The sequence below is a fragment of the Aspergillus saccharolyticus genome (assembly GCF_003184585.1).
Source record: "Aspergillus saccharolyticus JOP 1030-1 unplaced genomic scaffold BP01scaffold_74, whole genome shotgun sequence".
In the NCBI taxonomy this organism is placed as follows: Eukaryota; Fungi; Ascomycota; class Eurotiomycetes; order Eurotiales; family Aspergillaceae; genus Aspergillus; species Aspergillus saccharolyticus.
Window position 1 is genome coordinate 1 of NW_020290684.1, and position 25,068 is coordinate 25,068.

Below are 25,068 nucleotides of genomic sequence, written 5' to 3' on the forward strand. Positions count from 1 at the left end.
GAGGCACCGGGGATAACAGGGCTAGATGAGCCAGGAGCAGCAGGAGAAGAGGCACCGGGGATAACAGGGCTGGATGAGCCAGGAGCAGCGGGAGAGGAGCCACCAGGGGTCGAGGAGGCGGGCTGGGCGGGAGCAGAGGAACCAGGTTGCCCGGGGGTGGAAGAGCCAGGAGTAGACGAGGTAGATCCGCCGGGCACAACGGGGACAACACCAGTGGGAGATCCAGGGGTCGAAGGCACAGTGGTCGAAAGACCTGGACCAACAGGCACAGGCTGGGTCGCGCTAGGAATGCTGGTGGTGTTCTGGAAAGGACCAGGCTTGGTGGTAGGGACAGTGCCGTTTGTAGGGATGCTGTGGGTGGGGAAAGGTGCCGGGGGAAGCCCAGTGCCAGTGATAGGGGCAGTGCCCTGGCTGGTAGTAGGCTGGATGGGAGCAGTGCCGTGACTGGTAGTGGGCTGGATGGGAGCAGTGCCGTGACTGGTAGTGGGCTGGATGGGAGCAGTGCCGTGACTGGTAGTAGGCTTGATGGGAGCAGTGCCGTGGCTGGTAGTGGGCTGGATGGGAGCAGTGCCGTGACTGGTAGTGGGCTTGATGGGAGCAGTGCCGTGACTGGTAGTGGGCTTGACAGGGAAGACAGTACCAGTAGGGTTGGGCTTGGGCTGGGGCTTCACGCCGGTGGGCAGTGGCTCCTTGCCGGTGGGAACCACAGTCTTGCCCTGTTCCTCACACCATGTGGTGGTCACAGTGATGGTGTTGGTGAGAGTGATGGGGACCGTGAGAGTCTTGTTGCCAGAAGTGACAACAGTGGTGGTTTCTATGGCCATGTTAGACACAAATTGCTTGAGGAATTGCATGATAGAAGAACTAACCCGGGCACTCAGTAGTCACATAGGTAGTGGTCTTGGTGATGGTGCGGGGAGGTTCGGTGGTGAGAACAAGTTTCTTGGTAGTGGCAGGCTTCTTGTTGTCGGGCTAGGGGCTTCTTAGTATGCCAACAGAAATGAGTACGCGCTTTCATGAAGCATACCTCTCCGCCGCGACCCTGGATGACACCAGCAAGAGCCGGGGCAGCCAATGCCAGGAGCGCAATAGTTCCCTTGACCATTTCGAAGGTTGATTTTCTTGGTTTTCGCAAAAGACTCAAACAAAACAGCTTTTAGTATAAACGAGAGATGAAAGAAGAAGCAGCGAGTGGCTTCCGTACAGCACGATGTGGGATGAGGAAGTGAAAACGATTCGACAAAGCAGAATGTCTCGATCTTTAAATCCTCTCGACGAGAGCTCGATGACTGTGCATACGACAGTCGTCACTAACGACTCTTAAGATGCCACAGTAGTATCCATTGGCTAGCCAAGTATGGGGCAAATGTCGTAAGGTTCAGGAGCAAAAGTGAATCAGTTCAAAGCTATACCAAGCCATGGATAAGATGAGGAACCGATGCAATGCTGTAAGAGGAGCCCCAAAGGAACCCATACGTGAAGCTGGTCGGTCAATGTAACATCTAGCTGCAGCTTCTTGGTTAGAGGCCCACAGTGCCCACGTCAGTGAGCCACGATCCTCGTTCAAGATGCGAGATGGTCGTACCTAGCTGGAAAATCAAGGGAAGTATTGTCGTCATGACTTTAGCTACGCACTCTTGCTTCAGGAATGGGAGACTGAACGTCCCCGGATACCGCCATGGCCCATGCGGATACAATATTTGCACCAATCATCTGAAGCGAGGATGAGCCTGATGAGAAGACAGTTACTCCCGAGATGGGTCCAGAACTGATCAACCCCCTAAGAAAAACCGAGCTTAATTGCTGACAGCGCTGTGCTTAACTCGAAGGGCTCTGCAGAGGCCGAGTCAAAAAAGCTTTGCAGGAATGTGGAGTCGCTAGAGATCCGTCTGTAACGTCGCAGCTAAGTTCACGGGGTCAAGGATCAGGGCAGGGACAGAAAGCAAGAAAGCAAGAAAGCAATCCCCGAAAGCAAGGCTACCAAGATCAGAGTAGGAGTACCTTGAGCCTCAACTCAAAGACACCTCAGGTGGTACCTCGAAATCCCACTTGCGGGGTGATAGCCCTGATGACGAGAGAGGTCATGGCATCATTGAGGTATTGTCATCTAAGGAGGAGATTGTGATACGAATAGACTGATTCAATCAATCAAGCACCATAGAGCTCGAGCAATTCGATGCCAGGTTGGGCTTCAGCCCTTTTCGAAGGTTGGGGCTGTGAGTGTCGTTAAGCTGGGATTCCGGTAACGTTTCATCGGAGAGAGTGGATACGGTGGCTGCCCCAAGAGAAAGATGGAATACGTCATTTGAGCAGAACTTTTGAGCCGCTCGACAGGAACCAGATGCCGCATGCGGCGACAGTGAATTGCAACTGTTCCTGCAGGGGCGGCGCCAAATAGAACTTGGCAGAGGGTGAGTGAAGCTCTGAAGCTCTGGAGGGGATGAAGTATACTTCGTCGCTTCAAGGTGGGTCGGCGGTACCTCGCTGACTCATCACCGCAAGCGGCGACACATCACGTGGATATAAGTTCTTCTGGATTCAGCTATCGTCTTAGGGCTTAGGGCTAGCGGCGCGTCGGAACGCGTCGTTGAGCGCGTTAATGGTCTGCTACGATGCGACGCTCGATTGATGCATTGATCTCGGATGGTTTGTGGTTTATCAAATCTACGAGACAAATCCACATAATTATCGCCCATGATGCCTCACTCAGTGTCTTCACAAGGCTCGGCCGCCGAACGCAAAGATGAAGAGGTTTTACCAGACGCTCCTGCTGCAGAAACGACCTCCGAAGACCGGGCCAATGCGCCCGATAACGCAGCAGCAGGGATGAAATTGGAGGACCTTTTCAACGATGATGACGAGGACGAGGAATACCCAGCTTCTAGTGCCCCGAACATCCAGGGTCCGGACGCAATGCAGACCGAGTAGGTATCGCGCCAAATCATCAAAGCATATTAGTGCTAACAGAGGTCGCTCAATCAGCGCCGCCCCAGCTCCTGGTCCGGAGGTAGACACAGACACTATGCTGGCATTTTATCAGCGTCTCTTCCCCTTTCGCTACTTATTTCAATGGCTGAATCATGGAATTGTTCCTTCGCCCGATTTCGGAAACCGCGAATTCGCCCTCACGCTTCAGAACGATGCTTATCTTCGATATCAATCATATGCAACAGCAGATCTGTGAGTACAGCGGGATATACCCTATCAACAACGACCACAATCCGCCCTAACAAGCAGCTAGCTTTCGCAAAGATATCCTCAGGATGAACCCCTCTCGATTCGAAATCGGACCCGTCTACAACACCAACCCACGAGATCGCAAGACGCTCCGCGGCGGCCAGTTGAAACCCGTCTCCAAGGAGCTCGTCTTTGATATCGATTTGACCGATTATGACGACATCCGATCCTGCTGTACGAAGGCCAATATTTGTGAGAAGTGCTGGGCATTTGTAACCATGGCCATCAAGGTTATCGACACGGCTTTGCGCGACGACTTCGGCTTCGAACATATCCTGTGGGTCTACTCCGGTCGTCGTGGTGCTCACGCCTGGGTGTGCGACCCCCGCGCGCGCAACTTACCCGACGACCGACGGAGGGCGATCGCCGGTTACCTGGACGTAGTACGAGGTGGAAACAGCAGCGGCAAGCGGGTGAATTTGAAGCGCCCCCTGCATCCGCACATGGCACGCAGTCTCGACATCCTGAAATCTCACTTTGCGCAGACGACCCTGGTCGATCAAGACACTTTCCTCAGCTCCGAACAGGCGCAGCGTCTGCTGGCTCTCTTGCCGGATAAGGGCCTGAATGAGTCCCTCCGCAAGAAGTGGGAGTCTTCGCCCGACCGCACCAGCGTCAATAAGTGGGCTGATATCGATGCGCTCGCCAAGACGGGCAAGAGCAGCACTCTCAATCCGACCATCCTCCGCGATGCCAAGCAGGATATCGTGTTGGAGTACACATACCCCCGACTGGATTCCGAGGTCAGCAAGAAGATGATTCACTTGCTCAAGAGCCCATTCGTGATTCACCCCGGCACGGGTCGCGTGTGTGTTCCTATCGACGCCCGCAAGGCAGAACAGTTCGATCCCCTCTCGGTGCCGACGGTAACGCAACTGCTCGCGGAGATTGACGCGTGGGATGCGGAGCATCCTAGCACCAATGCAGGACCGGAGGCTGTCGATGCAGAGGGCAGTGTAGCAGACTCTGATGTGAAGGGAAGCCGCAGGGTACAGGACTACGAAAAAACGAGCTTGAAACCATACATCGACTATTTCCGTTCCTTCATTGCCGGCCTGCTCAAGGAGGAGCGTGTTGGCAAACGGGAACGGAACGAGGACGTCGAGGAGGCAAAGCCTGAAAGCATGGAATTTTAGACCCTGGCTTTCCTTCTAGTCTATTCTCGCTGTCGTTGCGGTGTCTAACGTTTTTTTGTGAATTCCAGTCTGGGTGGTGCATATGGGTATGATTTTGAAGCGTTGGAGTATGTGCTTTGAAGGTCGAGTTATTGGCGTATGAGAGATCTTTATGGCGGTTGAGCCGTGTTCTGTGTAAATACTGTATTGGGTTATACTCTTTTGCTTAGTTATGTGGCTGCAGACTGGTTATCAAAGACACCACATAACGAAATAGGACAGGATAAGGCCGTGTTTTCGGTCATAATTACATTTTTTATTCATTTCTATGTTAATACATGATATGGCTGTCGAAAACACAGCACTTCCTGATTACTGAGCACAAAAGCCTGGTTTGAGTAAGACTAAGAGTGCAAGATAATATAGGTGAAGCTTGGAGCCACCATTCCAAAGCATGCTACATGGGACTTGAGAAAATATCAAATTTCGTGTCCGCATCATTTAAGCAGCAACGAAGTTCTTGACACCTGGAAGAGCTTTTTTAGCGAAGGAACCAACAGAGGGGAAAAAACCCAGGGAATACGTACTCTCGAGCCAGCGCACGTACTCCTTCTGCTCTTTGACTTGAATGTAGTCGGGGATCATGGTGGCAAGCTCAGCGTTGATGCCTCTCACATCAAGGTAACGGTCGACGAAGTTCTGAAGCTCCTCGTCGAGGTTCTCGAAAGGAGGACCAGCGTACAGGCTCTGTCTAGCCCAGTCCTTCTCGGCAGTCTGGGCAAGAGCCAAATCGGGCTTGTTGAAGTAGGAGAGCTCCTCGACCTGGAATACGCCGTCGCTGCACAGAGTCTGGATCAAGAGAGCGCCACTGCCAGGCTTCTCAATGGTAATGTTGACACGGGCCGGGAAGCTAGGTTCAAGATCGTCGATATCGAGCTCGTCACGGTCGGAAGGAGCGATACGGTCCTCAGGAAGCTGGGAAATGCCTGCGCGACCTTGGTTAGCAGGCTGGTGGGCTCCGAAGTCGTTTGCGTCCATCAGACCATCAGCGGAAAAGTCCTCCTGCTCGCTCAAGTTTTGGAGGTCTGCGACGGTAAAAGTAAGGCGAATCCTGAACGTCAAGAAAGACACAATTAGGACGGGAATGATGGATGACAAGGCGGGATAGAAGCTTCCTTACTCTTCCTTGCCGAACTTTTTGGTCAGTGTGACCTCCTGCTCGCCGGGGATATCCTTGACCTGAAAATTAAAGATATATGAGCTGATACAGTCTTACACACGGGTTAAGACAAAAGGACATACCTCCCAAGAATTGTTTTGCAGAACGTATTGAATGTTCTGAACGGAACCTTCCAGGTCCTCAAGACCAGAGGCCTTCTCATGCTTCAGCTCGTCCTCAAGCTTGGCAACAAGTTCGACGTCACCTAAAGTTTTCGGAACATCAGTGGTCAGCATCGCGTGCCAGAGAATGGGCTAAGATTCATGATCGAGCTTTCCGTGCTCAACGAAAGACAGGAATATGGAACGAAGAGGACGGAAGAAAGCTCGAAGAAGGCTGGTGAAAAAATGATGACGATGCGCACGAACGGCGATTGCATGAGCGCTCAATAGCTTCGTCTGGCTAGAATTGTCTTACCCTCGGCAGGAGACTGCTTGAAAGCCCGTGAGGTCGAGAAAGCAGCATACGCAGGCTTGGTAATCTGCTTCAAGGTGAAAGCATTCTGAGAGACAGCGGCGACAGGTCGGGAGATAGTCGCACGAGTAGAGACAGCGAGAGACCGCGCAATCGAGCGGGGAGCGGAGCGAGTAATAGTACGAAGAGACATCATCTTAAAGGTAACGAAGAGTGGATGGATGATAGAAGCGAAATGTGGAGTAAAATGGATGGGGTGGGATGATGGCGAGAAAGAACAAGAGACAATCAAGTGATGATGTGAACGGGAAGGAGCCTGGGACCTCAGGCATCTCTACTTTTCCCAGGGCTCTTCCGCGCCAAGACCCGCAGCTCCGTCTGCTGAGCAATTCGTACTCCGTTGTATACGGTCCAATTCGCGGTGAATGGACTAGCTGAGATTGGGAGAATCCTGTTATCTGGAATAGTACACAAGCCAGAGGCAAAATAATGAAAGTATTTGCGGCATGAGCTGGACTCCTAGGAGAAGAAAGCATGTTTGGAGCATACTACTAGTTAACTGTATAATGCACTTTAAGTATCGGGCAAGCGGCACTTGTCTCGGGGGAAGCACAGATGCTCTGAGAGTTTTAAAAGCACCCAACCCTTTATATGAAAAGACCTTCGCAATCTCTAAAATCACCTGGGGAAATTGTAGAGAGCACTTCTGTGAAAGGGGTTACAGGATGAACTGGTGGTGACCTGGGACATCTCACAATGGAACCATGTACAAGATATTTGCGAAGATGTAGAGTCGATGGCATTCGCATTATGTGATGAAGTGTTCGCCGCAGCTTCCGACTCCAGCATATGGGTATCCAATACTGATCTAAAAAGAGCATTTCAAGAAACGAAAAACCAAAGAAAACATTTTCAGGACATTCCTTTCGGAGGGAATATCGAAGGCTGCTTGCCTCCATCCTTGGTGATCCGGATGAATTTCATAGTGCTCAAGCCAGACCAGTCTCCATTCCACGCTCTAAGCGACTTAATCACACTCTCGTCACTAAGATCAGGCATCCAAAACCCCGTTTTGAACTCCTTATTTTCAACATCGGTGCGTTGCAGCAACGCTTCTTCCCGCTTGCTTGGAGGCCTGCCTTTCCGTCGCTCACTCTGTAATTGTTCAATCTCAGGCACACTGCGGTTGATATACCTGCTTCAAATGTGAGTACCGAAGAAGCGAGAGGATCTTAATTGGCACTTGCACGGTAAATACATACCTCGCCACGATATCCTTCATCTCGTCTTCCGACATGGCTGTCGTATCCTCGGGCAGGGTCTCGTAGAAGTAGGAAATGCGGTCGACTGTGTAAGCCCAAGATTTTGATTAGCAAAAGGCGTCACAGACCAGACAGAGAACTGCAGTGATCGGTTTTACCATATGTTTGTCTACCCCGCGACATATTGGCGGATACTCGAGCGACTCGATCATCTCTAGCGGTGGCACGGCGCAGTCTTCTGGCATCTCTGCTGAACTCGTGAAGAGCCTCAACGGCGCCTCTCTTCTTCGCAATGTGCTTGTGTACTTTCTGCAGCGTCTTCGGCATGTTGACGGCTTTTTCTTCAATCTCCTTTCCGCTAGTTGTATTGTCTTCCAGTTCATCAGCGATTTTTTTTCCCGGCGAATTTCTTTTTTTTTACCGGCAGAATGATTGAGCGGTGAGAGGGAGCACTCAGGCCGCCCCTACGGAACCAATCAGGAAATAAGTTGACTGTCCTTGCCCCATCGCGTTCCTGGCGCGTCAGAGGGGATGAAGATCGAGCATTCCAACCTGGTTGTCTAGGTCATTGTCGTTCACTGGTCATTTAGGGAGGGTGGATGTCTCCTTCCATCGTTCAAAACCACGAGTCTTTCCATGTTCTTCGCTTTCACCATCTGGCTTGACCCTTGAGCACCAGCAGCCGGATTCGACCCCTGTTTGGGCGGTGCCGGTATAGACGTGCTCGGGACTGCAGAGCGCGGGCTGCTATTCCCATCAATAGGGCTCTGACAATGGGAATTAAAGGTGATCCTCCGCTTGGTCTCAACCCTCGAGGATTTGTTCCTAAGTAACGTTCTTCTATTTAGGACTTCATGTTCTTCTCAAATCAATACAGAAACCATGCCACCTGAAAGATTATAGCGGACAGACTCTGGGAGTCGATGCCTATGGATGGTTGCATCGTGGTACGGTCGCATGCTCCGTGGACTTGGTTCTAGATAGGCCCACGAGAAAGTATGTGCTATGAAGCTCGCCAGTTCAACTGTCGTCCTAACGTGATCAAGGCACATCGATTTCGTTCTAAATCGAGTCCGCATGCTTATCTACTTCGGAGTGACGCCATACCTTGTATTTGACGGAGATAATCTTCCGAGCAAAGCTGAGACCGAAGCCAAGCGCCAGAAAAGACGACATGACAGCAAGTCACTTGGAATGGAATTGCTCCGAAAGGGCCGCACGAAAGAAGCATACCAAGAACTGCAGAAGGCGGTCGACGTGACGCCTCTGATGGCTCGTGAACTGATTGAAGAACTGAAGCAAATGAACGTCCAATATGTGGTGGCACCATACGAGGCAGATGCGCAGCTTGTCTACCTGGAGCAACAGGGGATCATCAATGGGATCATCTCAGAAGACTCTGACTTGCTTGTGTTCGGTGCCAAACGCTTGCTTTCCAAACTCGATCAACATGGCGACTGCATCGAAATTGATCGAGCAGATTTCGGGGCTTGTCGGGATGTCAGTTTGATTGGATGGTCGGATGATGAATTTCGGCGTATGTGCATTCTCGCCGGCTGCGATTATCTGGCCAACATTCCACGAATGGGGCTGAAGACGGCCCATCAGAGCATACGAAAATACAAAACCGTGGAGAAAGCCGTGCGCATGCTTCAATTCGACGGCCAATATCACGTTCCTAATGACTATCTTAAGAACTTCAAAGAGGCCGAGCTCACCTTCCTCTATCAGCGAGTCTACTGCCCCAAGGCTGAAAAGCTGGTCACGCTTACGATACCCGAAAGAGATGTGAATATAGAAGATCTGACCTACATCGGCGGCGATGTGGAACCTGAGGTTGCGGTGGGAGTCGCTCGGGGGGATTTGGATCCAGCAACCAAGAACCCATTGGTATTGAGGCCACCAGTTGCAGCGAATTTCACCGAAAAACGACTCACGCATACACTGCAACGTCGGCAGACACTCGGATCAGCCGCTGAACTGAAGCCTAATAAGGCTATCAACTCCTTCTTTACCCCAAAACGAATCCCGTTAGCTGAACTGGATCCGAACAGCCTCACACCTTCACCAAGCCAGCAACGGCTCTTGGAACGCCATGTTAACACTTCCTGGGAAAGTGTTCCTGTTTCAACCCACCCAGTGTTGACGAGATCAGCCTCATCTGCTGCGTCAAACAGATATTCTAGTCCCTTGGTGAGAAGTGTGGATCGGGACTCTTTCGTTACCCACCCTTCCAAGGTGTCTGCTCTGCAATCCTCTAAGCGACAGCGCCTCTGCTCTGATGCAGATGATCGGCACCTGCCAGATGCTCCTACTTGTCGCAGCCGATTCTTTACGAACGGTACTGACGAGTCTAGCCCGAGCGGACTGAAGATTGACCGAAATAAAAAGCCTCGGAAACATTCTTTGGACGTCTTTTCAGATGATTCCATAGAGGATATGATGTCTCAGATTCCGGATCCTGCCGAGACACCCGCAAAGGGTACGAGCGACAAGGACCACGAAGTTGAACAAAACCAATCCTCAGACGAAGCAAATGTGCTCGCGCAGTCCGCAAAAACTGAATCAGACCATGATCTCTCTAAAGATATGAGAGAGAAGCAGGAGAAAGAATGCAATGGCTCTTCAAAGACAGTAAGCTTGGAATCTAATCCGGCTGAGTTCCAGCAAGTCCTCGATTATCACATTGAGAAGCAGAATTCCACACTCCTTTCGAGATTCGCATTTCAGCGGAAAAATAGTAGCGCTCGCTTGGAGAATTTTGGACATGCAGAAACGAATATTCAGCCCAATCATACCGTGTGCTTCTCCGAATCGCAGATTGCCTTGAAAGCCGGGAGTCCGCGGACGCCTCCCAGACGAGGTCGGTCAACGCCCTTGCAACGACTGGGCCAAAGTGCTCTTGCTAGGTCTCGGTCTCTCAACCATCTTTCGTCCTCTTTAGCCGCATTTCGGGCATCGAAGGTGTTGTTACCTCCAGCAAAGCCTGCTCCGGCTGAAGCTTGCAAGAGTAATCTGAGCAGCACCCAGAGTCTGGTGCCGACTTGTCATGGGAGTGAAGATATGATCATCCCCGATAGTGAAGAGGAGGGAGGAGAAGAGGATTCGGAACAGCCCGACTTTGAAGCAATTCGAGGCTTGCAAGCGCCATTCGCAATCGATCTGAAGCGGTTTTCCTTTACCGGTGGTCAATAGAAAGACTTGGAATGCTTGGGCAGGATGATCGGCGCTAATGTCGTCATCGTCAACATAACAATCATCATTGGCGGTGTTCTTTGGAGTATTGTTCACCTTTTGACATACATAGCAGCGGGGTGCCTGGACGTATAAATATCAAGATCTACATGTTGTCTTATAAATCGTGTATACATAGGCTGAGTTGCGGAGTGAGTTGCAAAGACAAGTATTGACCGGAGAACATACACTGTACAATGACGGAGGCAGGGAAAAGGTCACTGCTGGAGTGGGAGTGGGCACGTGCTGATAAGATGGATCGGGGGCTAGCGCGATCAGCGGAGTCGCAGCGGATCCAATGGAGCAGCATGACGGCGGGCGGTGTGGAACGGTTACCGGGGAACCCGCCCGGTAAACAACAGTCCCCGGCGCCAACTGGTCCAGCCTCCCGCTTTTGGTCCGTGATCGGGTACTAGTAGTCTCCGTAGTAGTGCCTTGTCTGGAAGTAGATGCCAGCCTGAATCACTTCATACTCCCAGCCTCCCCAAGAACCCGCGCCCACTCCCATCCGCCTCTCACAACGCAATTCGGTCGGCATTGGACCTTGGAAACCTGCTCCAGCTGAGATCTTGCTCTCCCCTCCCTCTCTCTTCCACTCACTCACTCTCTCCTGTCCCCATTTCCCCTGCCCCCCCTCTCTCCCTCTCTCCGCTTGCCTGTTTCTGGCCTCCATTCAGTCCCATTAACCCACCAGTCCAGTTGGTGACTCTCTTTGTACGGTTCTAACCACAAATATCCACTATTCAGGGCTTCACGTGGGACACTCGAGTCATACATTCTTTCGATCTCGATTGCAATACCGGTCGCGGCCCGTCGCATTGCAACTCGTGTCGTCAACATTCCGCACAATCTCTACACACGCCCTAAAGACATTACCGAACAGCCTTGCATAGTGCTACGGATTCAAGGGTAGACATCAACATTGAAGCTCACTCCCCTCGAAGGAGCTTGTCACCTCTTAAATTGTTCTGTGAGGTTGTGATTCAGAAAAGGTGCGCAGCAACGCCGGTGCAGACTCCTTCTCGGGGTTCCGAGAAGTGAGTCGTGAACCAGAGAAGAGGAGAAGACAGCACCTCCACCAAACAACATGCCTTCGAAGATAGGTTCCCGGCTAGCCCGTATGTATTTCGCTTCGGACGCCCAGTATGCTTGCGGTTATTGACAATTGACCCTGCAGGGTTCCTACCGATGATCGGTTACCACCACGTGCTGATGATTATCATTGCGGTGGCTATCATTCTCCTCTGTCAGTAATTCTCCGATCTCTCGTGCTCCGGAATGCGACTAACGCCGACTAGCCCTATTATTGGCAGGATGCTCGTCATCCTCGCCCCAGATCCCTAGCATTTTTCTGATATCACTCTACTACGAACGATACAGTCCCACCTTCAACCTAGCCCAAGTAGATCCCAATGTGGTCACAGCAACGGCGAACATTGTAGGAGGAGCCGAAATGGAGGTCCGCGTGGGGTATTTCGGAATTTGCGTGCAGCCAGATGCGGGATCATATATTTGCAATGCCAATGCGACAGCTTTGGCTGAGATTGTCACAGTCGACCAAGACCCTCTGAACCTGATTTGGGTGGCATCCACATTCAAAGACGCCGTTGTGTTTCCATACCTACTGTATGTTCCGACCAGGCATTTGTTCTATGCGCCCCTGCTAATCTGCGACAGGATTATCGCCGTCATCCTCGCTTTCTTCTGCTTCATCCTGCTCGCAACATTTCCCGGATGGCACGATGAGCTAGATGCTAGTGGTTCCGAAGTTGAAGCCAAGCCGTTTCCGTCGCGACCAGTTTCGCAAGCCGCCCTTGCTCTGATTTTCGTCGCGTCTGTGTTTGTACTCGTCTCCGTACTCTGGCAACATACTGCATCTGTTGCCGCGAGCACGATCGCCCAGGATATGGGCAACGGCAGTGTGAAAAGTGGTGTCGGTACTTCGGCCATGGTGCTAGGCTGGTTTGGGTTCGGCCTCATGGTAGTTGTGACGATAGGTCTTCTGGTCATGATCCTCAGTATCAGCCTGATCAGACAATTGACGGACGAACCATAAGTCGACCAAGCACTCCGCCTACAACCCACCATTCGATTATTTCGCATTTTGATTCCCCCACCCTGATTTTTACCGCTACGCACACCCCTTGGTTCAATCACTTCCTCTGCTTTCTCCGACACTGCAGACCGCGGCTTTGCACGACGAAGAAACGGCATATACCATAAAACTGCACGTGAATAATGATGCATACTGACATTTGGATTATGGACTTTTTTTTTTTTTTTTTATCAATCTATCTGGTTTTCGATATGAGTTTACGGATACAGGCATTTGGACGGGAAATACGAGTTACGGTCATGGTTTGTTTGTTCGTGTTGTTTAAAGAATCCATTGCGAAAGAGATGCCTAATGATCAAGATGCGGCCAACGAGACGAATTGGTCGGCCGTTCAAACCATCCTTGAGCTCGGCTCATTGGAAGAAATCATATCTTCAAACTGTGTATTTGTTGTTATCTGTATTTTTTTCCCCCCTCTACCGTGTATATCTTTTCTCCTGCGGAATTGAGTATGTGATCGCTCGTCGTTGACATTGTATAAACGCTTACTAAGGCCACATTCAACAACATGTGCGATTGTGATGCTGCCTGCAATGGAGGAAGAGACCTTAGCAGAGGCCAGGTTCGAACTTGTGAAAACTGAAGGCGTCAAGGGGTAAGACAAGAATGTTAGCAAACTAGATAGCCATATGCATTGTGACCATTGAGATCACCAGTCTTCATTGCCAGCTTATTATCTCTACATGGTGTTTACCAAAGGTAGATTAAGTTATCCAACAGCAGAAGTTCTGCACTTAGCCCTTATGATTCCCCTAGATCAAGTATAACAACCATGGTATTCTCTAGGCAATCTCAAGGGCGTAATTGAGCTTCATTCTGGATTCCCAAACCGGTTTTAGGTGTACTGTGTGTAGTTACAGTACAGGATCTCTTTTGGGGAGTGGTTTGTGTCTTCAATACTGCTAGCCTTGTCTCGTTACGTTAACCCTTCAGTCTTTGATACTTGAATACTCTCTCTCTCTCGCTCGCTCGCTCGCTCAATTTCTGAATGTGTGCATGTAGTTCATCACTGCTGAAGACAACCCCATCGCTGTCAAGCAGTATCTAAACTCGAATCATAATTTGGGCAAAGGATTCTCGCTGTGTTGGTCCGACCGTCCTTCAACTCTGACTCATGCTGGTCTTGCATTTCCCTGCTTGCCCCCTCCCCCCCCCCCCCCCCCCCCCCCCCAAAGTCTAGTAATACTGAAAACGAGAAATATAGGAGTCTTTGAGCACGACGCCTTTAAAGTATCTGGTACAAGATGGATGATATGAGCCAGAATTTTTGGCCGTCACATCAGATCTGTAAAAACGAGATGGTGTGCTGACCATGGTTCCTTATTAGATAATCTGCAGGTTAGAAAACAGCATCTTTCTGCGCGCAGACATACATAGTAAATTAACTCTGACAATCGGCCGATGGAAGAAGAGTATTTCCCTTCTTCTTTACTTTTTCTCTTTATTTTTCCCGTTCAAATTCTTCTTTTTTTTGGTTTTTAGTAATTCATCACAGGGGGGCCTCCGCCTGTTCCCAGCTTCTCCTCGTGGTTGGCATCGTAGCCACCGCCATAGTCATCGAGAGATCTGTAACCGGGAGGGCCATTGTTGTCACGGCCACGACCGCGACCACGGTTACCTCCGCGGTTCTGGTGGCCGCGGCCCCGCCCTGCCGCTCCACGACCACGGCCACGGAAGGCGTTGCCCCGACGCGGGCCGTCATCGTGGTGATGGCGGCCACTATTACGCGGATGATTTGGCTGCTGTCTTCCGTGGTGTGGTGCGGAAGTGCCATCATATGTAGCAGGCTGCTCTGAGTGCGGCGGGTACAGAATTTCCTCATTGCGTTCCTGCTGGTGCCGTCTCTTGTGGTTCTTGTTGAGGAACTGGCTCTCCCACTCGCCCTCGTTGGGGTTCTCTTCCTCAACGCGCAGCACCACCTTCTCCCCGACTACGGTGTCCACGGTGAAAGCCTTGTCCGTGGGCACGGGGTGCCAATTCTGGATCTTGCCGGCGTCAATGGGACGGGCGCCTTTGCGCACCGCTAGTACCACGACGGGCTGGGGGTTCTCTGTGTAGTATTTTTCGGTGGCGGGGATGGGTGCCATGCGAGCCGCCCAGACTCGGTTCTCAAAACAGGCAGTCCCTGTGATCTGCCAGCTCAGTTTCTTACCGATGCCACCGACCTTGTCCAGTATGGATCGGGGGGCCGGGCGGGGGGTTATTAGTATACTGTTGGCCATGTACTTCAGGTCGTTGGAGTCAGCCAGCCCGTAGGGTAGCATGGGACTCAATACTTGGCGGATCAACCGATTCGAGTCAGCATTTGAAATCAAATAGCCAGTGTAGAAGATCGTGCGCTTGATGCGCAGCCGACCATACGGCGACCTTGCCTTGTTTAGTGACGAATTCCGGGTGGCCGTGTTGTGAGAATTAATCATGCGCTGTACTTCAGCTGTTTCCAGCACAGGGTCAAGATACATGGAGCCTTCAGCCACTTGAATGACTTCCGCACTAAGTGGCTTTCTCGGGCTGGGGCCCTGCAAAGTCTGGAACTTGCGGTTCAGCTGCTCAAAGTACTCCCGAAAGCCTTTGGCACTGGGCAGAAGGTCAGACGCTCCGGCAGCAGGAAGGGACAACAAGGAAAAGAGGGAAGACGTACTGCTTCGGGCGGTCTTCGTAGATGCGAAGCTCTTCTGCCTGCTCGTACGTGAGAATGAGATCTTCCAAGAAGGTCTGTTTGAACTCCATCGTGCTAGCGAATCGCTGACTCCTCGGGCCGACTTCCGGCTTGAGACATATTAAGTCAAACTCCAGCTTTTTACTGTCCACCATCCGCTTGACAATCTCGGAGAACCCACTCTCGCTGCGGCCCGTGAGCAGCACCGTCAAAGCGTCCTTTTGCTCCATGCTTAGTCTGACGAGTTGTACCTGGGGAACGTATCAGCCACCCGCCGTCGCTTTCAGCCCAGAAGGTCAAAATGAGTATCGCACGATCTGTTCATTCCACCACCCCTCCCACGCACGCGGCTCTTCCTTTTCGATACCTTCTCCCGTCGCTGAGAGCAAGTTCGGGTCGTGCCACCAACCGCCGTTCGCGAAGCTCTCATAAGCTTGCAGGAAGCCAATTGTCGGGCCATTCCAGAGTTGTGGGTTGGGAAGTGGACTCAGGAATACTTCAAGGCATTAGCTGCGAAGCAAATTCGGCGTAATGGCGCAGGAGGGACGAGTCGATGCTTACATGTATTGTCGAAGTCGTAGACATGAATGGACTTGACCTGCGGCACGGCTGTGGCGCAAGATAGATGAGGACTTGTTAGCCAGGAGAGTTCTCATAGCGATGTGTTGTCGTAGAAGTGAGCCTCACCTGGTAATTCCTTGTTCGTGATCGACCACCGTCTTAGACTCGTGATAGTGCGCGCGGGCGCGCCGTGGGTGTGATTCCTCATCTTTAGAGCGTTCTCTGCGACTACCGATCTTGCAGATCTCATGACCTTCAGCATGAATGAAGTATAAGATGAGGAAATGCAGAGTCTTCCCGTGCACAGCTACAGCGTGCTGAAAATGGGGGAGGATTCGCCGCGGAGATTTCGCCGCATGCCACAGACCGGCGCAAAGAGCGGGCAGTTTGGACAAGTCCGGCAGGCGGAACTGGACCCGGTCTTTACGGCGCTTATCGTCTCCCGTATCAATTCTGCCCGTCATACTCCCCAGTCCCTCCATATCTCCAGGCGGTAAGTAAGCTGACAATGACGTTTCACCAAAGGCGGTCAGCAATTCCTCGCCTTCTGCGATAGTTAGGATTCCCAAAACCTTCCTGCTTTGATCATTATCAATTTCTCACTCAATGCGCGAGCGGGTGTAGCTTCCCATGTCCGATGATGAAGACCTACGGCAAAAGATACTGCAACGGACTCTTCAGGAGGTAACCCAAGAAGAGGGCGAGCACGAGGCAAATCCTTGTGTTATCTGCCTCGAACCCGTCTCCGAAACCGCCATCGCGGTGCCCTGCAAGCATGCAAACTTCGACTTTTTGTGTCTGCTGAGCTGGCTGGAACAGCGGCGGAACTGTCCGCTCTGTATGTCTTTCGCATCTCCTCTAGCCTGCATGTATGTGTCCTGCAAGAGTCTCCACTAATTACCAGATTCTAGGTAAGAGCGACGTCTCCTCGGTCAAATACGGCCTTGACAGCCCCCAGGGACCTAAAGTCTATAATCTTCCACCTCCACGGCCAGGGACTACCAGCGCACCCTTTTCTCATTCAAGCGCATCACACTTCATTCATCGTCTCCCATCTCGCCGTCCGCGCCGCGCTCGAAGCCCCGCAAATAGGCCCCAGCACCAAGGCCAACCGAGCGAGGACCCCCTCCGCCGACGCCAATACATCTATCGCCACCAACTCTACTCCCTTCGTGTTGGTTCGAACCGTCTCTCCCAATACCGTGAGCTCACTCCCGACCGCTTCAACCGGGAGGAGGAGCTCGTCTCTCGCGCCCGTAAATGGATCCGTCGCGAACTCAAAGTGTTTGCTTTTCTGAACCCGTCGACTGAGTCCGTCGGCCTTCAAGAGGCAGGTGGAGACTTGAGCTCGGCCCAGCGACAACAAGCCGGTACTCCTCGAACTGGTTATCAGCGATTGGAGAACCGACGCGGCAATAATGCCGAATTTCTGCTCGAGTACATCATCGCGATCCTCCGCACGGTCGATATCAAGGGCAGCGCAGGCCAGGCGGAAGAGCTGCTGCGAGACTTTTTAGGCAGGGAGAATGCGCGCTTGTTTCTGCATGAGCTCCAGGCTTGGTTGCGGAGTCCGTATACATCCTTGGAGGATTGGGATCGGCATGTGCAGTATGAGGATATGGCGCGCCGACAGGGAGAGGCGTCAGCGCAGGAGCTGATGATGGTTCGTCGGCGTCAACGCCTGTTTATGGCTCCGGAGCCTCACATATTCGGGGAAGAAGAGGAAGAGGCCGCCTAGGGAGGGGTAGAGTGGCAAAGTCGGCTCAATCGCGGAGACAGCCATATCAACGCGGAAGCCAGGAGCAAGCCAGAAGGGTACAATATGCTCGAGAGCGGTATATACCAGACTGACGTAGAACAGGCTGGGTGCATTTTGCAGCGTTTTGTGGAGTTATGGATGATGTGTAGCATATACTATGAATGATGCATGCTATAGACAAATGTATGAATGGCAAGACTGGTATCTTGAAACGCGGCTAGAAGAATACGCTATGGGGGTAATCATGGCTCGTGATCTGTAGGTTGGTGTTTTATCGCCGCCTGCCGAAACGCCCAGCGCCTCGTCCCTTGGAGTTCTTATTCCGAATTTTTAAGGACCGGTAATTAGCATGCGCTTCCGGGTTGACCTTGCGCGCGCGAGGCTTGCTGGGCTCGGCATCCTTCACTTGCGCCTGTCGTTGTGGTGGCGGCTGCTCTGGATTCTCTGGGGCCGGCGGTTTGCCGGCCGCGATAGCCTCTTTCATCTTTTCGGAGAAGCTCTTGCTTTTCTCCCGAGGCTGAGCATCTTCATCGTACTCTGGGTCGAAGTCTGAGAAGTCCGGATCTGACATGGTGTGCAGCGAGTTGAGGTCATCCAGATCAGGAATATCCATGTGGCTGTTATCCAGGGCACCAGGGCCTAGCCGTGGCCGCTGAGTCTCAGGGACGGCGGCGACCTCATCTGGACCACCATGACGGTTGCCCTCATCATCCTCGGCAAGAAACGCGGGTTCGGGGGCGGATTGTGTCGATGTCGAGACCACTGGCTTCATGCGCACCTTGCGGGTCGTCCGCTTTTGACCCTTCTTCTTCCAGACCGGACCACCCTGATTCTCCGCGGCGGCCTGGCTATCGGCCACCTGAGCGTTCATGGCCGCCTGCTCGGCCTCAATCTCTCTCAGAACGTCCAGATCATCCTGCATCTGCTCCTCTTCCATGTCCCGCAGACTCTGCACCAGAGCCGTGAGCCCTTTCCCAATGAACGAAGGTCTTTGTCGCGCAGCCATCGGACTCAGGCCCCCCGTAAAATTCGAACTGTCGTACCGTCCCGACGTCGACCGTCGCAGGAACGAGGGGGTCCCTGACTCGTTCGGCTCCCCCGCGGCCGCCGTCGTCGCTGGGCCTCCCTCTGCTCCTCCCATACCCACCGCCTCTGTTCCCCCTTTCTTCAACCCATCATCCATCATAGTCGCATACCGCCAGGTCGTGGGCGTCGCAAACAGCGTCGACAACATCCACTTCTTCCCCGAAGACGTCGGAGTCCTCCCCAACCGCGAACTATCATCCTCATCATCATTATCACCATCATCCTCGCCCTCGTCCTCCTCCCCCTCCTCCGCAATCGTATCCAGTGTCTTCCTCTTCCTCCTCCCCCGCCTCGACGGCGTCTGCACATTCGCATCCTTCAACCCCGCCATCCTTACCGCCGACGGCGTAGCCGTACTGCCCCCGGACTCAGACAAAAGATCAAAGAGCCCTAACGCCTTCCCATCGCGCTGGGGTGTCGGCCCGATCGCCGCTTTCAGGGGCGAGAGATGCGTGCTCGGGCTGAACAACCGCCGAAGAACGGAGGGGGAATCGTAGGGATCGACTTCCGCCGGGTGATTTATGTTCGGCTTTTTGGATGGCGTCTCAAACGCCTTCCCTGTTGCGCCCTTGCCGGCGGGCAGCCTTTGTTTCCGTGGGGTGGAGAGATTTAGCGCAGTGTCTGGGCCATGGGGGGAGGTGTGTTTTCGTTTCTTCTTGTCGAGGTTCTCATCTGTCGTTTCTGTCTTCTTGTTGTTGTTGTTGCTGCTGTTGTTCTTGGCGGAGGAGGACTCGAGGGATTTGAGGCGCGAGTATTCTTTGTATTTGGCGGCTGTGGAAAGGGGTTTGGGTGGCGTTAGCAGGGATCAATCTTGTATCGCGTGAAGAGTGCATGCATGCAAGCGTCCGCTGCCCTCTTCCTTTGAGCAGCATGAAGAAGGAAAAAAAGACACATACCAATTTCAGGAACCTTTTTGATATCCCCTCGATCGGCTTTTCTGCCCCCGTTGGCATCGGCAAACGCCCTCTCCCATTCCTTCAGCTCCGCGCGGAGGTTGGCGGAGTGCGTTGTTGCTGCTGCTGGTGCTGCTGGTGGCTCGGATACCATGGCGGTGGCCATTATTGCATGGTTGTTGGTCTTGTGCTAAACGCTAAATATAATAAGAGTTTACGAGTAGTAGGTATAATCCTTGCTGGGATTTCTTGAAATTGGTCGTCTGTGTATGTTGTAAAGGGGCCGGGTGAAAGGCGTGGTAATAACTTAGTACTTCGGCGGTTGGCCCCGTCGCGTGCGCGAAAATCAATTAACGCGGGTTTTGGTTAAGGTGGGGTGACGTAGCGTGTCTCGACCGTGGCCTACTGGCTACACCATAGTTTATTCTTCATCAGAACACCAAGTCTTAAGTAGTTAAGTAGCTGAGCAATTGCATCCACCACTGACTTAATTTGAATTGGGTATTAGGTAAGTTCATTAATTTATGCTTTTACAGACATCATATCTTCATGGGAAAAAAAAAGAAAAGAAACAAACAAAGAAATAGTCTATCACCAACTCGTCAAGCCCCGACACCTGTCGAACCCTCCCCGTAATTGCGACTCGGGATGCACCACCTTGCCCTGCAGAAGCGTGTACTTGACGATCCCTTCGCAGTGTTCAGGTCTGATTCGGGCCAGCCAGATCATCTGCTCCTGCTCTTTGCGGTAAATCAGAACGTTCGCAGAAAACTTGTGGCCGCCAACGTGCGAGACGAAGAAAATGCCGACTCCCCCGGGTCGATCATCGTTTGTGTCGCGATAGAGCCCCAGCGGCCGGAGCTGGCGCTCGAGCTCCTTCTTGATCAGCGGAGCGGTGATGCCGCAGCGCGCATCGCGCCGTCGGTGCGAACAGAGCAGGACCACGTAGTCGTACTGGCAAGGACGTGGGGACAGTCGCGACGTGGGGGACTCGGGAACGATGCCTTTGTTGGATAGCGGAGCGTCAATGTATCGGTCCACGACCTCCCGCACGTCGGTGCTTTGTACGGAGTCAAGAAAGGTGAAGGAAGGAAGAAGGAGGATTGTGGTTCCGTGGGTGCTGTCTTGGTCCTCTTCGTGGTGGGACTGGAGGTTTGAGGCGGAGATCATCATGCGCTGGGTTCCCAAATTAGCGGTCGTGCGCCTGGACACAAAGTACCGGAAGTACAGTACGTACCCCATGCTTTGACTGGTTGGAGGGAGCATCGAATGCCTCCATGAGGGATCCCTTCTCACTCTCCACATGTTCTGTCCAGTCCGACTTGCCCGTCGCAATCAGGACATGGGTATGGAATTCCTTGATATGCCCGTACAGTGGTCTGGTGGTTTCGACCTTCACCTTTGGGGGAAATTGCACTGTGCAGTCAGCGCAGTCTTTCTGACAGTCAGGTCCATCTTCTGTGGGGTCCACGCGGGGGAAGATGTAGTCGTCGCGGATGAGACCCCCGCGCGACAGGAGTGATCGAAACATCGTGACTATATCCCCTTGGGGCGCTTTTGAGATTAATGACGATGTTTTTTCGGTTTTCCGGTTTCACCAAAGAACATGAACCGAAAAACAGGGCTTGATGTGATCTGAGTCGACAACCTATTCTCATGGTGGGGTCATATACTCGATACAGCTCGGAGACGGACTATCACCAACCATCATCTCCGAGGCTTATGTCCGACGGACTGGGTGAAAATAGGCAACCATCGTTGTGCTCCGGAGTGCGCTGGGATGTCGGGGAATGTCTCGGGGACAATGACCGTCAGGGCCTGTCAGACGGCCGACTGCAGGCTGCAACGAATATCACTACCCAGGTAAGTTTGGGATGTCTTCCAAGTCTAGCTGCGGCAGAGTCCACCCGGCGAACTATAACTGCTGTCCATTAAGTTAAGCACAGCAGAGAAATGCCTAATGACAGCATCGCCACCGGCTCATTAGTTTCAACGGTCAAAGTCTCTGGCTCCATAACTCTATCTATCGCATCCAATTGACCCGAGAGCCATAAATCCTCATCAATATCTGCCACCACAAAAAGCGGTGCATCAAATTTGCGCCGGCCTCCGCCAGTGGGACTCCGGCCCGTATTTTGCTTGCCGGGACCCTCCTTCCAGCCACTTGTCGCTAGACTCAGACGGGCAACATCCCTGTCATTCATCATTGACTCTGGTATAGTCGCTGCAAGATGTCTGAGAGATTGAGAAACAACCACGGACTTGCCGACCGTAGCCGTAAGAGTTCTTATTTAAGACACTGCCTCGATAGCTCGTAAAATGTGATCAGCCTGATCAGCCTGATCAGCCGAAGAACGAAAGGCCAGTCCGGCTCACTCACTTTCAGCTCTTACAAGTTACCACAAATGAAAATACGACAGACAGTTCCATTGTTGATCATCATTATTAAAAGAAACAGAAGCAGAAAACGAAGATTGTCTCTGCGTGCAGCGTCGGCGATGGTTCTTGTTCTTGGCATGATGTGAAACCCAGACCGGGTCAGGTTGCCCCATTTGGTGGATTCGACCGGCGGTACCAACACGTAAGCCACACTATATTGTGGTCCAAGTTGGGTTTTATGTGCTTTGCCCGCAGGCCAGTTGGTAGTAGTTTTTGGAGGGGGAAAACAGCCATACATTTTGGCGGTGGTGCGCATACCTCCCCATCTTCCCTCCCTCCTCCCCTCCCCCTCCAATTTATTCAAGTTCTCTCACGACCACATCCATCCCCCTTCTCCTCCCCCCCCCTTTTTACCTTCTTCACTTATGGCTGATGTTCAGTTGAAATTGGGTGCTTCGGCCCCAATTTCTCAAGCTGAACAACAGCATCAACAGCCACAGCAACACCAGCATCGGGTGCGCAAGCGTCGTCGGCGGACAATGGCGTGTATGCAATGCCGCAGCAGAAAGCTGCGTTGCGACCGTGAATATCCCGTATGCGGGCGTTGTCAGAAGAGCAAAACCCCAACCCGATGCACCTACGAGGATGGATTTCTCTGGCAGCAACCCAATACAGTTGCTTCGCCCGTATTCTCCGAGAAAGGTCCCACAGCCACGACACAAATGGCCCCGACTGATCGGGCGACTGCCCACCCTACCCCGGATTCGGGGATAAGTAGTTTGCCGACTCGGCCTCAACCTATCTCCAGGGACTCACGTCCCGGGGAAGAGAGGCGCGATAAGTTCTTGGAAACTGTTCTCGGCGCTCCCAAGGCTGCCGTCAATCAAGAGCCTTACGCAAATACTAGCCTGTTGCAGCGTCCTCGCCAGGTGCTCGAGCTGCATCAGGAAACCCAACCGCACCACCCCGGGGAGGACGAGGAAGACCTTGCGTCGCCCACGCAGCAGCTAGACATCTCGCCGCGGATCATGATGCGAGGTCGAGAAACCAAGACTCGCTACAATGGCTCGGGCATATTTGCCAATCTGATAGCTCAGGTATGCCGCCCTGTAATCCTGTCCGATGACTCCGGTCGAGTGACACACCGACGATCTGATTGGTCATGCCGCAAAGTCACTCTTGTTGATTGCATGCTTTAGTTTCCCGACCTCAGAGCCTTTGCAGAGGAGATTAGGGTTGCCAGCCCTCATCTCTCTGCCTTGCGCCCGGATCTTATCAGGGTCAAAAAGGGCCTCTGGAAGAGGAAGCCATTAAATGAACCATTCCCAATGCCCACCATGCAATCATTAATCACCATGCTTCCTTCTCGCCCCGTGGTCGACGAGTTGGTCTATTTGTATTGCAGCTATATCGAGTCTTCCCATCGCATCCTTCACATGCCCTCATTTGTGGAGGAACTGGAGCAATTCTGGACACAGCGAGACAGCCCTGACATGACTTCCCCCATCTTTGTGGTGCAACTTCTCCTAGTACTAGCATGTGCATGGAACCTGGCTGATCTCAGCGCTCTCCAAATGAAGAATGAGGCCAATCTCTCATGCTATACGGCCATTGAATGGATTCTCCACGCGGAGAAGTGGATGGAAAACGCCAATTTCAAACGGCCCGAGCTCGCAACCCTCCGCCTAGAAACGCTGCTCATTACCGCTCAGAATATCCATGGCATGAAGCGCAGCCAGGCCTGGCTTGCCACCGGGACTCTGGTCAAGCGGGCCATGATGGCAGGGTATCACCGCGACCCCAGTCGATATACCAAGATCTCCGCTTTTAGCATGGAAATGCGCCGACGCATGTGGGCTACCATCGTGGAACTCGACCTTCAAATATCCTTGGAACGCGGCATGCCCCCTTCCGTGCAAGAGGATGACTATGACACATTTCCAGCACTGAATATCGACGATGCGGACATCCACGAAGATAGCACTGAACTACCGAAAGAAAAGCCGCTGGAGGTGTTGACAGATTCTTCCTTCCAGGCAGTGCTGAGCCAATCTCTTCCTCTACGGCTCAAAGCCTGTGCCCTGATGCACTCTCCTCGAATCAGCTGTCGATATGAGGAGATCATACGTCTGGATTGGGAACTGAATCGTCATCTGTCCAGGATCCCCACCTGGCCGACACCTGAAATGGACGACTTCCATCGTACCTCAGACCGGGTAGTCTTGATCAAGGCTCTTTTGACGAACAAGATTGGTCACTCGCTCTTGTCTATTCACACACCCTTCGCCATTGAAGCTCCCAAGGAAGCTCTTTTCGCACCGTCGGCTCGGTCCCGCCTTGAAGTCGCGTCGATGATTCTTTCCACTCAGCGGCGGCTCCGTGAGATGTCGACTCCGCTTTCGCTCTGCAATATGGGAGAGTGGACAGTGCAGGCTTACTGCACTATATGCCAGCTCCTCCACGAAAAGGACGGTACCGCCGGTGAGTTGTTTTCTGACTTGACATATTTATGCAATATGCTAATTGAATCACTAGGCGGTTTTTCTACCTCTCTCACTCGTACCCTACCCGGGCTCCCCGAGTTCTTGATCTCCCTGGTGGAGACCACGCTGACCTGCCTCGAATCCCGTCTGCTTCTCGTGGTGAAAGGAGCGAAAGAATACTTTTTCATGTCGACCATCCTGGCGCTGGTCAAAGCCTCTCTCTGGCCCAGCCAGTCCCATATTTACAAACAAGAGGTAGTGGAACGTGTAATCCTGTTCGCACAGACCCTCTTCACCCGACATGCCAACTGCGCTCACCTGGGGGATTGGGGCATGGGTAGTTTCAAGACCAACCAGGTAGGTGTTTCAGTCATATTCTAGTCGACTTTCGATCTGTTCGGTCGCTTACTTGCATGTTTTTGCAGGTTCCGAGCCTCAATGGTGGCCCTGGCATGGCACCGCCCTTTGTTCCAGACGTAGCGGTCGGGCAGCCGGGGACCTTCGGCATGGTGGTTAGTGTCTTCTACCTCTCTTTCCCTCTCGAATCCAGCTCACACTCTGTCTAGCCCACTGTAGATCCGTTTCTCGACTCCTTTGACTGGGCCGACTTGACGGGCATAACGTTCTAGCGACGATGTAAGAGTAGATGTC

The 25,068-nt window shown here is 52.5% G+C and overlaps 12 protein-coding genes across 12 annotated transcripts; 6 read left to right on the forward strand and 6 right to left on the reverse strand.

The window, feature by feature from the left end:
* Nucleotides 1–17: 17 nt before the first annotated feature.
* cspA (putative cell surface protein) lies at nucleotides 18–1,105 on the reverse strand (the record flags this gene model as incomplete). The annotated part of the gene is made up of 3 exons (XM_025577743.1): nucleotides 18–814; nucleotides 870–972; nucleotides 1,028–1,105. Coding segments are annotated over 3 exons (978 nt in total), but the record flags the coding sequence as incomplete, so codon positions are not given.
* Nucleotides 1,106–2,623: 1,518 nt separating this feature from the next.
* Nucleotides 2,624–4,642, forward strand: BP01DRAFT_427190 (DNA primase subunit PRI1). Its single transcript, XM_025579834.1, has 3 exons — nucleotides 2,624–2,924; nucleotides 2,983–3,180; nucleotides 3,242–4,642. Exons 1-3 carry the CDS (start codon nucleotides 2,695–2,697, stop codon nucleotides 4,371–4,373), a joined length of 1,560 nt encoding a protein of 519 aa, XP_025426248.1. The 5' UTR covers nucleotides 2,624–2,694; the 3' UTR covers nucleotides 4,374–4,642.
* On the reverse strand, nucleotides 4,577–6,274 carry BP01DRAFT_351663 (MAM33 family protein). The gene is made up of 5 exons (XM_025573848.1): nucleotides 5,989–6,274; nucleotides 5,655–5,776; nucleotides 5,533–5,591; nucleotides 4,940–5,463; nucleotides 4,577–4,879 (listed from the first exon to the last, which is right to left on the reverse strand). The coding sequence occupies exons 1-5, from the start codon at nucleotides 6,179–6,181 to the stop codon at nucleotides 4,854–4,856; spliced, it is 924 nt and encodes a 307-aa protein (XP_025426249.1). The 5' UTR covers nucleotides 6,182–6,274; the 3' UTR covers nucleotides 4,577–4,853.
* A 503-nt stretch (nucleotides 6,275–6,777) lies between these two features.
* On the reverse strand, nucleotides 6,778–7,611 carry BP01DRAFT_361394 (translation machinery-associated protein 16). Its single transcript, XM_025576138.1, has 3 exons — nucleotides 7,406–7,611; nucleotides 7,248–7,332; nucleotides 6,778–7,180 (listed from the first exon to the last, which is right to left on the reverse strand). Exons 1-3 carry the CDS (start codon nucleotides 7,572–7,574, stop codon nucleotides 6,898–6,900), a joined length of 537 nt encoding a protein of 178 aa, XP_025426250.1. The 5' UTR covers nucleotides 7,575–7,611; the 3' UTR covers nucleotides 6,778–6,897.
* Nucleotides 7,612–7,768: 157 nt separating this feature from the next.
* Nucleotides 7,769–10,634, forward strand: BP01DRAFT_351668 (putative exonuclease). Its single transcript, XM_025573849.1, has 3 exons — nucleotides 7,769–8,033; nucleotides 8,096–8,243; nucleotides 8,294–10,634. Exons 1-3 carry the CDS (start codon nucleotides 8,021–8,023, stop codon nucleotides 10,440–10,442), a joined length of 2,310 nt encoding a protein of 769 aa, XP_025426251.1. The 5' UTR covers nucleotides 7,769–8,020; the 3' UTR covers nucleotides 10,443–10,634.
* Nucleotides 10,635–11,471: 837 nt separating this feature from the next.
* Nucleotides 11,472–12,828, forward strand: BP01DRAFT_224275 (Fig1 domain-containing protein). Its single transcript, XM_025571164.1, has 4 exons — nucleotides 11,472–11,599; nucleotides 11,659–11,727; nucleotides 11,780–12,107; nucleotides 12,159–12,828. The coding sequence occupies exons 1-4, from the start codon at nucleotides 11,569–11,571 to the stop codon at nucleotides 12,535–12,537; spliced, it is 807 nt and encodes a 268-aa protein (XP_025426252.1). The 5' UTR covers nucleotides 11,472–11,568; the 3' UTR covers nucleotides 12,538–12,828.
* Nucleotides 12,629–13,220, forward strand: BP01DRAFT_224280 (uncharacterized protein). Its single transcript, XM_025571165.1, has one exon. The coding sequence runs from the start codon at nucleotides 12,720–12,722 to the stop codon at nucleotides 13,044–13,046; it is 327 nt and encodes a 108-aa protein (XP_025426253.1). The 5' UTR covers nucleotides 12,629–12,719; the 3' UTR covers nucleotides 13,047–13,220.
* Nucleotides 13,221–13,782: 562 nt separating this feature from the next.
* On the reverse strand, nucleotides 13,783–16,180 carry BP01DRAFT_361397 (rRNA 2'-O-methyltransferase fibrillarin-like protein). The gene is made up of 5 exons (XM_025576139.1): nucleotides 15,944–16,180; nucleotides 15,818–15,865; nucleotides 15,571–15,752; nucleotides 15,239–15,507; nucleotides 13,783–15,174 (listed from the first exon to the last, which is right to left on the reverse strand). Exons 1-5 carry the CDS (start codon nucleotides 16,023–16,025, stop codon nucleotides 14,076–14,078), a joined length of 1,680 nt encoding a protein of 559 aa, XP_025426254.1. The 5' UTR covers nucleotides 16,026–16,180; the 3' UTR covers nucleotides 13,783–14,075.
* Nucleotides 16,181–16,425: 245 nt separating this feature from the next.
* BP01DRAFT_395992 (RING finger domain protein) lies at nucleotides 16,426–17,761 on the forward strand. Its single transcript, XM_025578442.1, has 2 exons — nucleotides 16,426–16,655; nucleotides 16,729–17,761. Exons 1-2 carry the CDS (start codon nucleotides 16,448–16,450, stop codon nucleotides 17,553–17,555), a joined length of 1,035 nt encoding a protein of 344 aa, XP_025426255.1. The 5' UTR covers nucleotides 16,426–16,447; the 3' UTR covers nucleotides 17,556–17,761.
* Nucleotides 17,703–19,827, reverse strand: sld2. The gene is made up of 2 exons (XM_025576140.1): nucleotides 19,559–19,827; nucleotides 17,703–19,433 (listed from the first exon to the last, which is right to left on the reverse strand). The coding sequence occupies exons 1-2, from the start codon at nucleotides 19,719–19,721 to the stop codon at nucleotides 17,848–17,850; spliced, it is 1,749 nt and encodes a 582-aa protein (XP_025426256.1). The 5' UTR covers nucleotides 19,722–19,827; the 3' UTR covers nucleotides 17,703–17,847.
* A 210-nt stretch (nucleotides 19,828–20,037) lies between these two features.
* BP01DRAFT_361400 (sucrase/ferredoxin-like domain-containing protein) lies at nucleotides 20,038–21,403 on the reverse strand. The gene is made up of 2 exons (XM_025576141.1): nucleotides 20,793–21,403; nucleotides 20,038–20,731 (listed from the first exon to the last, which is right to left on the reverse strand). The coding sequence occupies exons 1-2, from the start codon at nucleotides 21,084–21,086 to the stop codon at nucleotides 20,147–20,149; spliced, it is 879 nt and encodes a 292-aa protein (XP_025426257.1). The 5' UTR covers nucleotides 21,087–21,403; the 3' UTR covers nucleotides 20,038–20,146.
* Nucleotides 21,404–21,925: 522 nt separating this feature from the next.
* Nucleotides 21,926–25,032, forward strand: BP01DRAFT_224342 (putative C6 transcription factor). The gene is made up of 2 exons (XM_025571166.1): nucleotides 21,926–23,031; nucleotides 23,134–25,032. The coding sequence occupies exons 1-2, from the start codon at nucleotides 22,360–22,362 to the stop codon at nucleotides 24,796–24,798; spliced, it is 2,337 nt and encodes a 778-aa protein (XP_025426258.1). The 5' UTR covers nucleotides 21,926–22,359; the 3' UTR covers nucleotides 24,799–25,032.
* Nucleotides 25,033–25,068: the final 36 nt, after the last annotated feature.

Excerpts from the sequence above, each read along its gene's own strand:
- BP01DRAFT_427190 (XM_025579834.1), top strand. The coding sequence starts at position 2,695 with ATGATGCCTCACTCAGTGTCTTCACAAGGCTCGGCCGCCGAACGCAAA. Across the intron at positions 2,925-2,982 it reads CCGGACGCAATGCAGACCGA|CGCCGCCCCAGCTCCTGGTC; the intron begins GTAGGTATCGCG and ends TCGCTCAATCAG. Across the intron at positions 3,181-3,241 it reads TCATATGCAACAGCAGATCT|CTTTCGCAAAGATATCCTCA; the intron begins GTGAGTACAGCG and ends ACAAGCAGCTAG.
- BP01DRAFT_351663 (XM_025573848.1), bottom strand. The coding sequence starts at position 6,181 with ATGATGTCTCTTCGTACTATTACTCGCTCCGCTCCCCGCTCGATTGCG. Across the intron at positions 5,464-5,532 it reads AAAAAGTTCGGCAAGGAAGA|GATTCGCCTTACTTTTACCG; the intron begins GTAAGGAAGCTT and ends CTTGACGTTCAG. Across the intron at positions 4,880-4,939 it reads GTACGTGCGCTGGCTCGAGA|GTGTCAAGAACTTCGTTGCT; the intron begins GTACGTATTCCC and ends AAGCTCTTCCAG.
- BP01DRAFT_361394 (XM_025576138.1), bottom strand. The coding sequence starts at position 7,574 with ATGCCGAAGACGCTGCAGAAAGTACACAAGCACATTGCGAAGAAGAGA. Across the intron at positions 7,333-7,405 it reads GCGGGGTAGACAAACATATG|TCGACCGCATTTCCTACTTC; the intron begins GTAAAACCGATC and ends GGGCTTACACAG. Across the intron at positions 7,181-7,247 it reads ATGAAGGATATCGTGGCGAG|GTATATCAACCGCAGTGTGC; the intron begins GTATGTATTTAC and ends CATTTGAAGCAG.
- BP01DRAFT_351668 (XM_025573849.1), top strand. Across the intron at positions 8,244-8,293 it reads CTAGATAGGCCCACGAGAAA|GCACATCGATTTCGTTCTAA; the intron begins GTATGTGCTATG and ends AACGTGATCAAG.
- BP01DRAFT_224275 (XM_025571164.1), top strand. The coding sequence starts at position 11,569 with ATGCCTTCGAAGATAGGTTCCCGGCTAGCCC. Across the intron at positions 11,600-11,658 it reads GATAGGTTCCCGGCTAGCCC|GGTTCCTACCGATGATCGGT; the intron begins GTATGTATTTCG and ends TTGACCCTGCAG. Across the intron at positions 12,108-12,158 it reads GTTGTGTTTCCATACCTACT|GATTATCGCCGTCATCCTCG; the intron begins GTATGTTCCGAC and ends AATCTGCGACAG.
- BP01DRAFT_224280 (XM_025571165.1), top strand. The coding sequence starts at position 12,720 with ATGATGCATACTGACATTTGGATTATGGACTTTTTTTTTTTTTTTTTA.
- BP01DRAFT_361397 (XM_025576139.1), bottom strand. The coding sequence starts at position 16,025 with ATGAGGAATCACACCCACGGCGCGCCCGCGCGCACTATCACGAGTCTA. Across the intron at positions 15,866-15,943 it reads CACGAACAAGGAATTACCAG|CCGTGCCGCAGGTCAAGTCC; the intron begins GTGAGGCTCACT and ends CTTGCGCCACAG. Across the intron at positions 15,753-15,817 it reads CTACGACTTCGACAATACAT|TATTCCTGAGTCCACTTCCC; the intron begins GTAAGCATCGAC and ends AATGCCTTGAAG.
- BP01DRAFT_395992 (XM_025578442.1), top strand. The coding sequence starts at position 16,448 with ATGTCCGATGATGAAGACCTACGGCAAAAGATACTGCAACGGACTCTT. Across the intron at positions 16,656-16,728 it reads GCGGCGGAACTGTCCGCTCT|GTAAGAGCGACGTCTCCTCG; the intron begins GTATGTCTTTCG and ends ACCAGATTCTAG.
- sld2 (XM_025576140.1), bottom strand. The coding sequence starts at position 19,721 with ATGGCCACCGCCATGGTATCCGAGCCACCAGCAGCACCAGCAGCAGCA. Across the intron at positions 19,434-19,558 it reads CAAAAAGGTTCCTGAAATTG|CCGCCAAATACAAAGAATAC; the intron begins GTATGTGTCTTT and ends CCCTTTCCACAG.
- BP01DRAFT_361400 (XM_025576141.1), bottom strand. The coding sequence starts at position 21,086 with ATGTTTCGATCACTCCTGTCGCGCGGGGGTCTCATCCGCGACGACTAC. Across the intron at positions 20,732-20,792 it reads CCAACCAGTCAAAGCATGGG|CGCATGATGATCTCCGCCTC; the intron begins GTACGTACTGTA and ends TTGGGAACCCAG.
- BP01DRAFT_224342 (XM_025571166.1), top strand. The coding sequence starts at position 22,360 with ATGGCTGATGTTCAGTTGAAATTGGGTGCTTCGGCCCCAATTTCTCAA. Across the intron at positions 23,032-23,133 it reads TTGCCAATCTGATAGCTCAG|TTTCCCGACCTCAGAGCCTT; the intron begins GTATGCCGCCCT and ends TGCATGCTTTAG.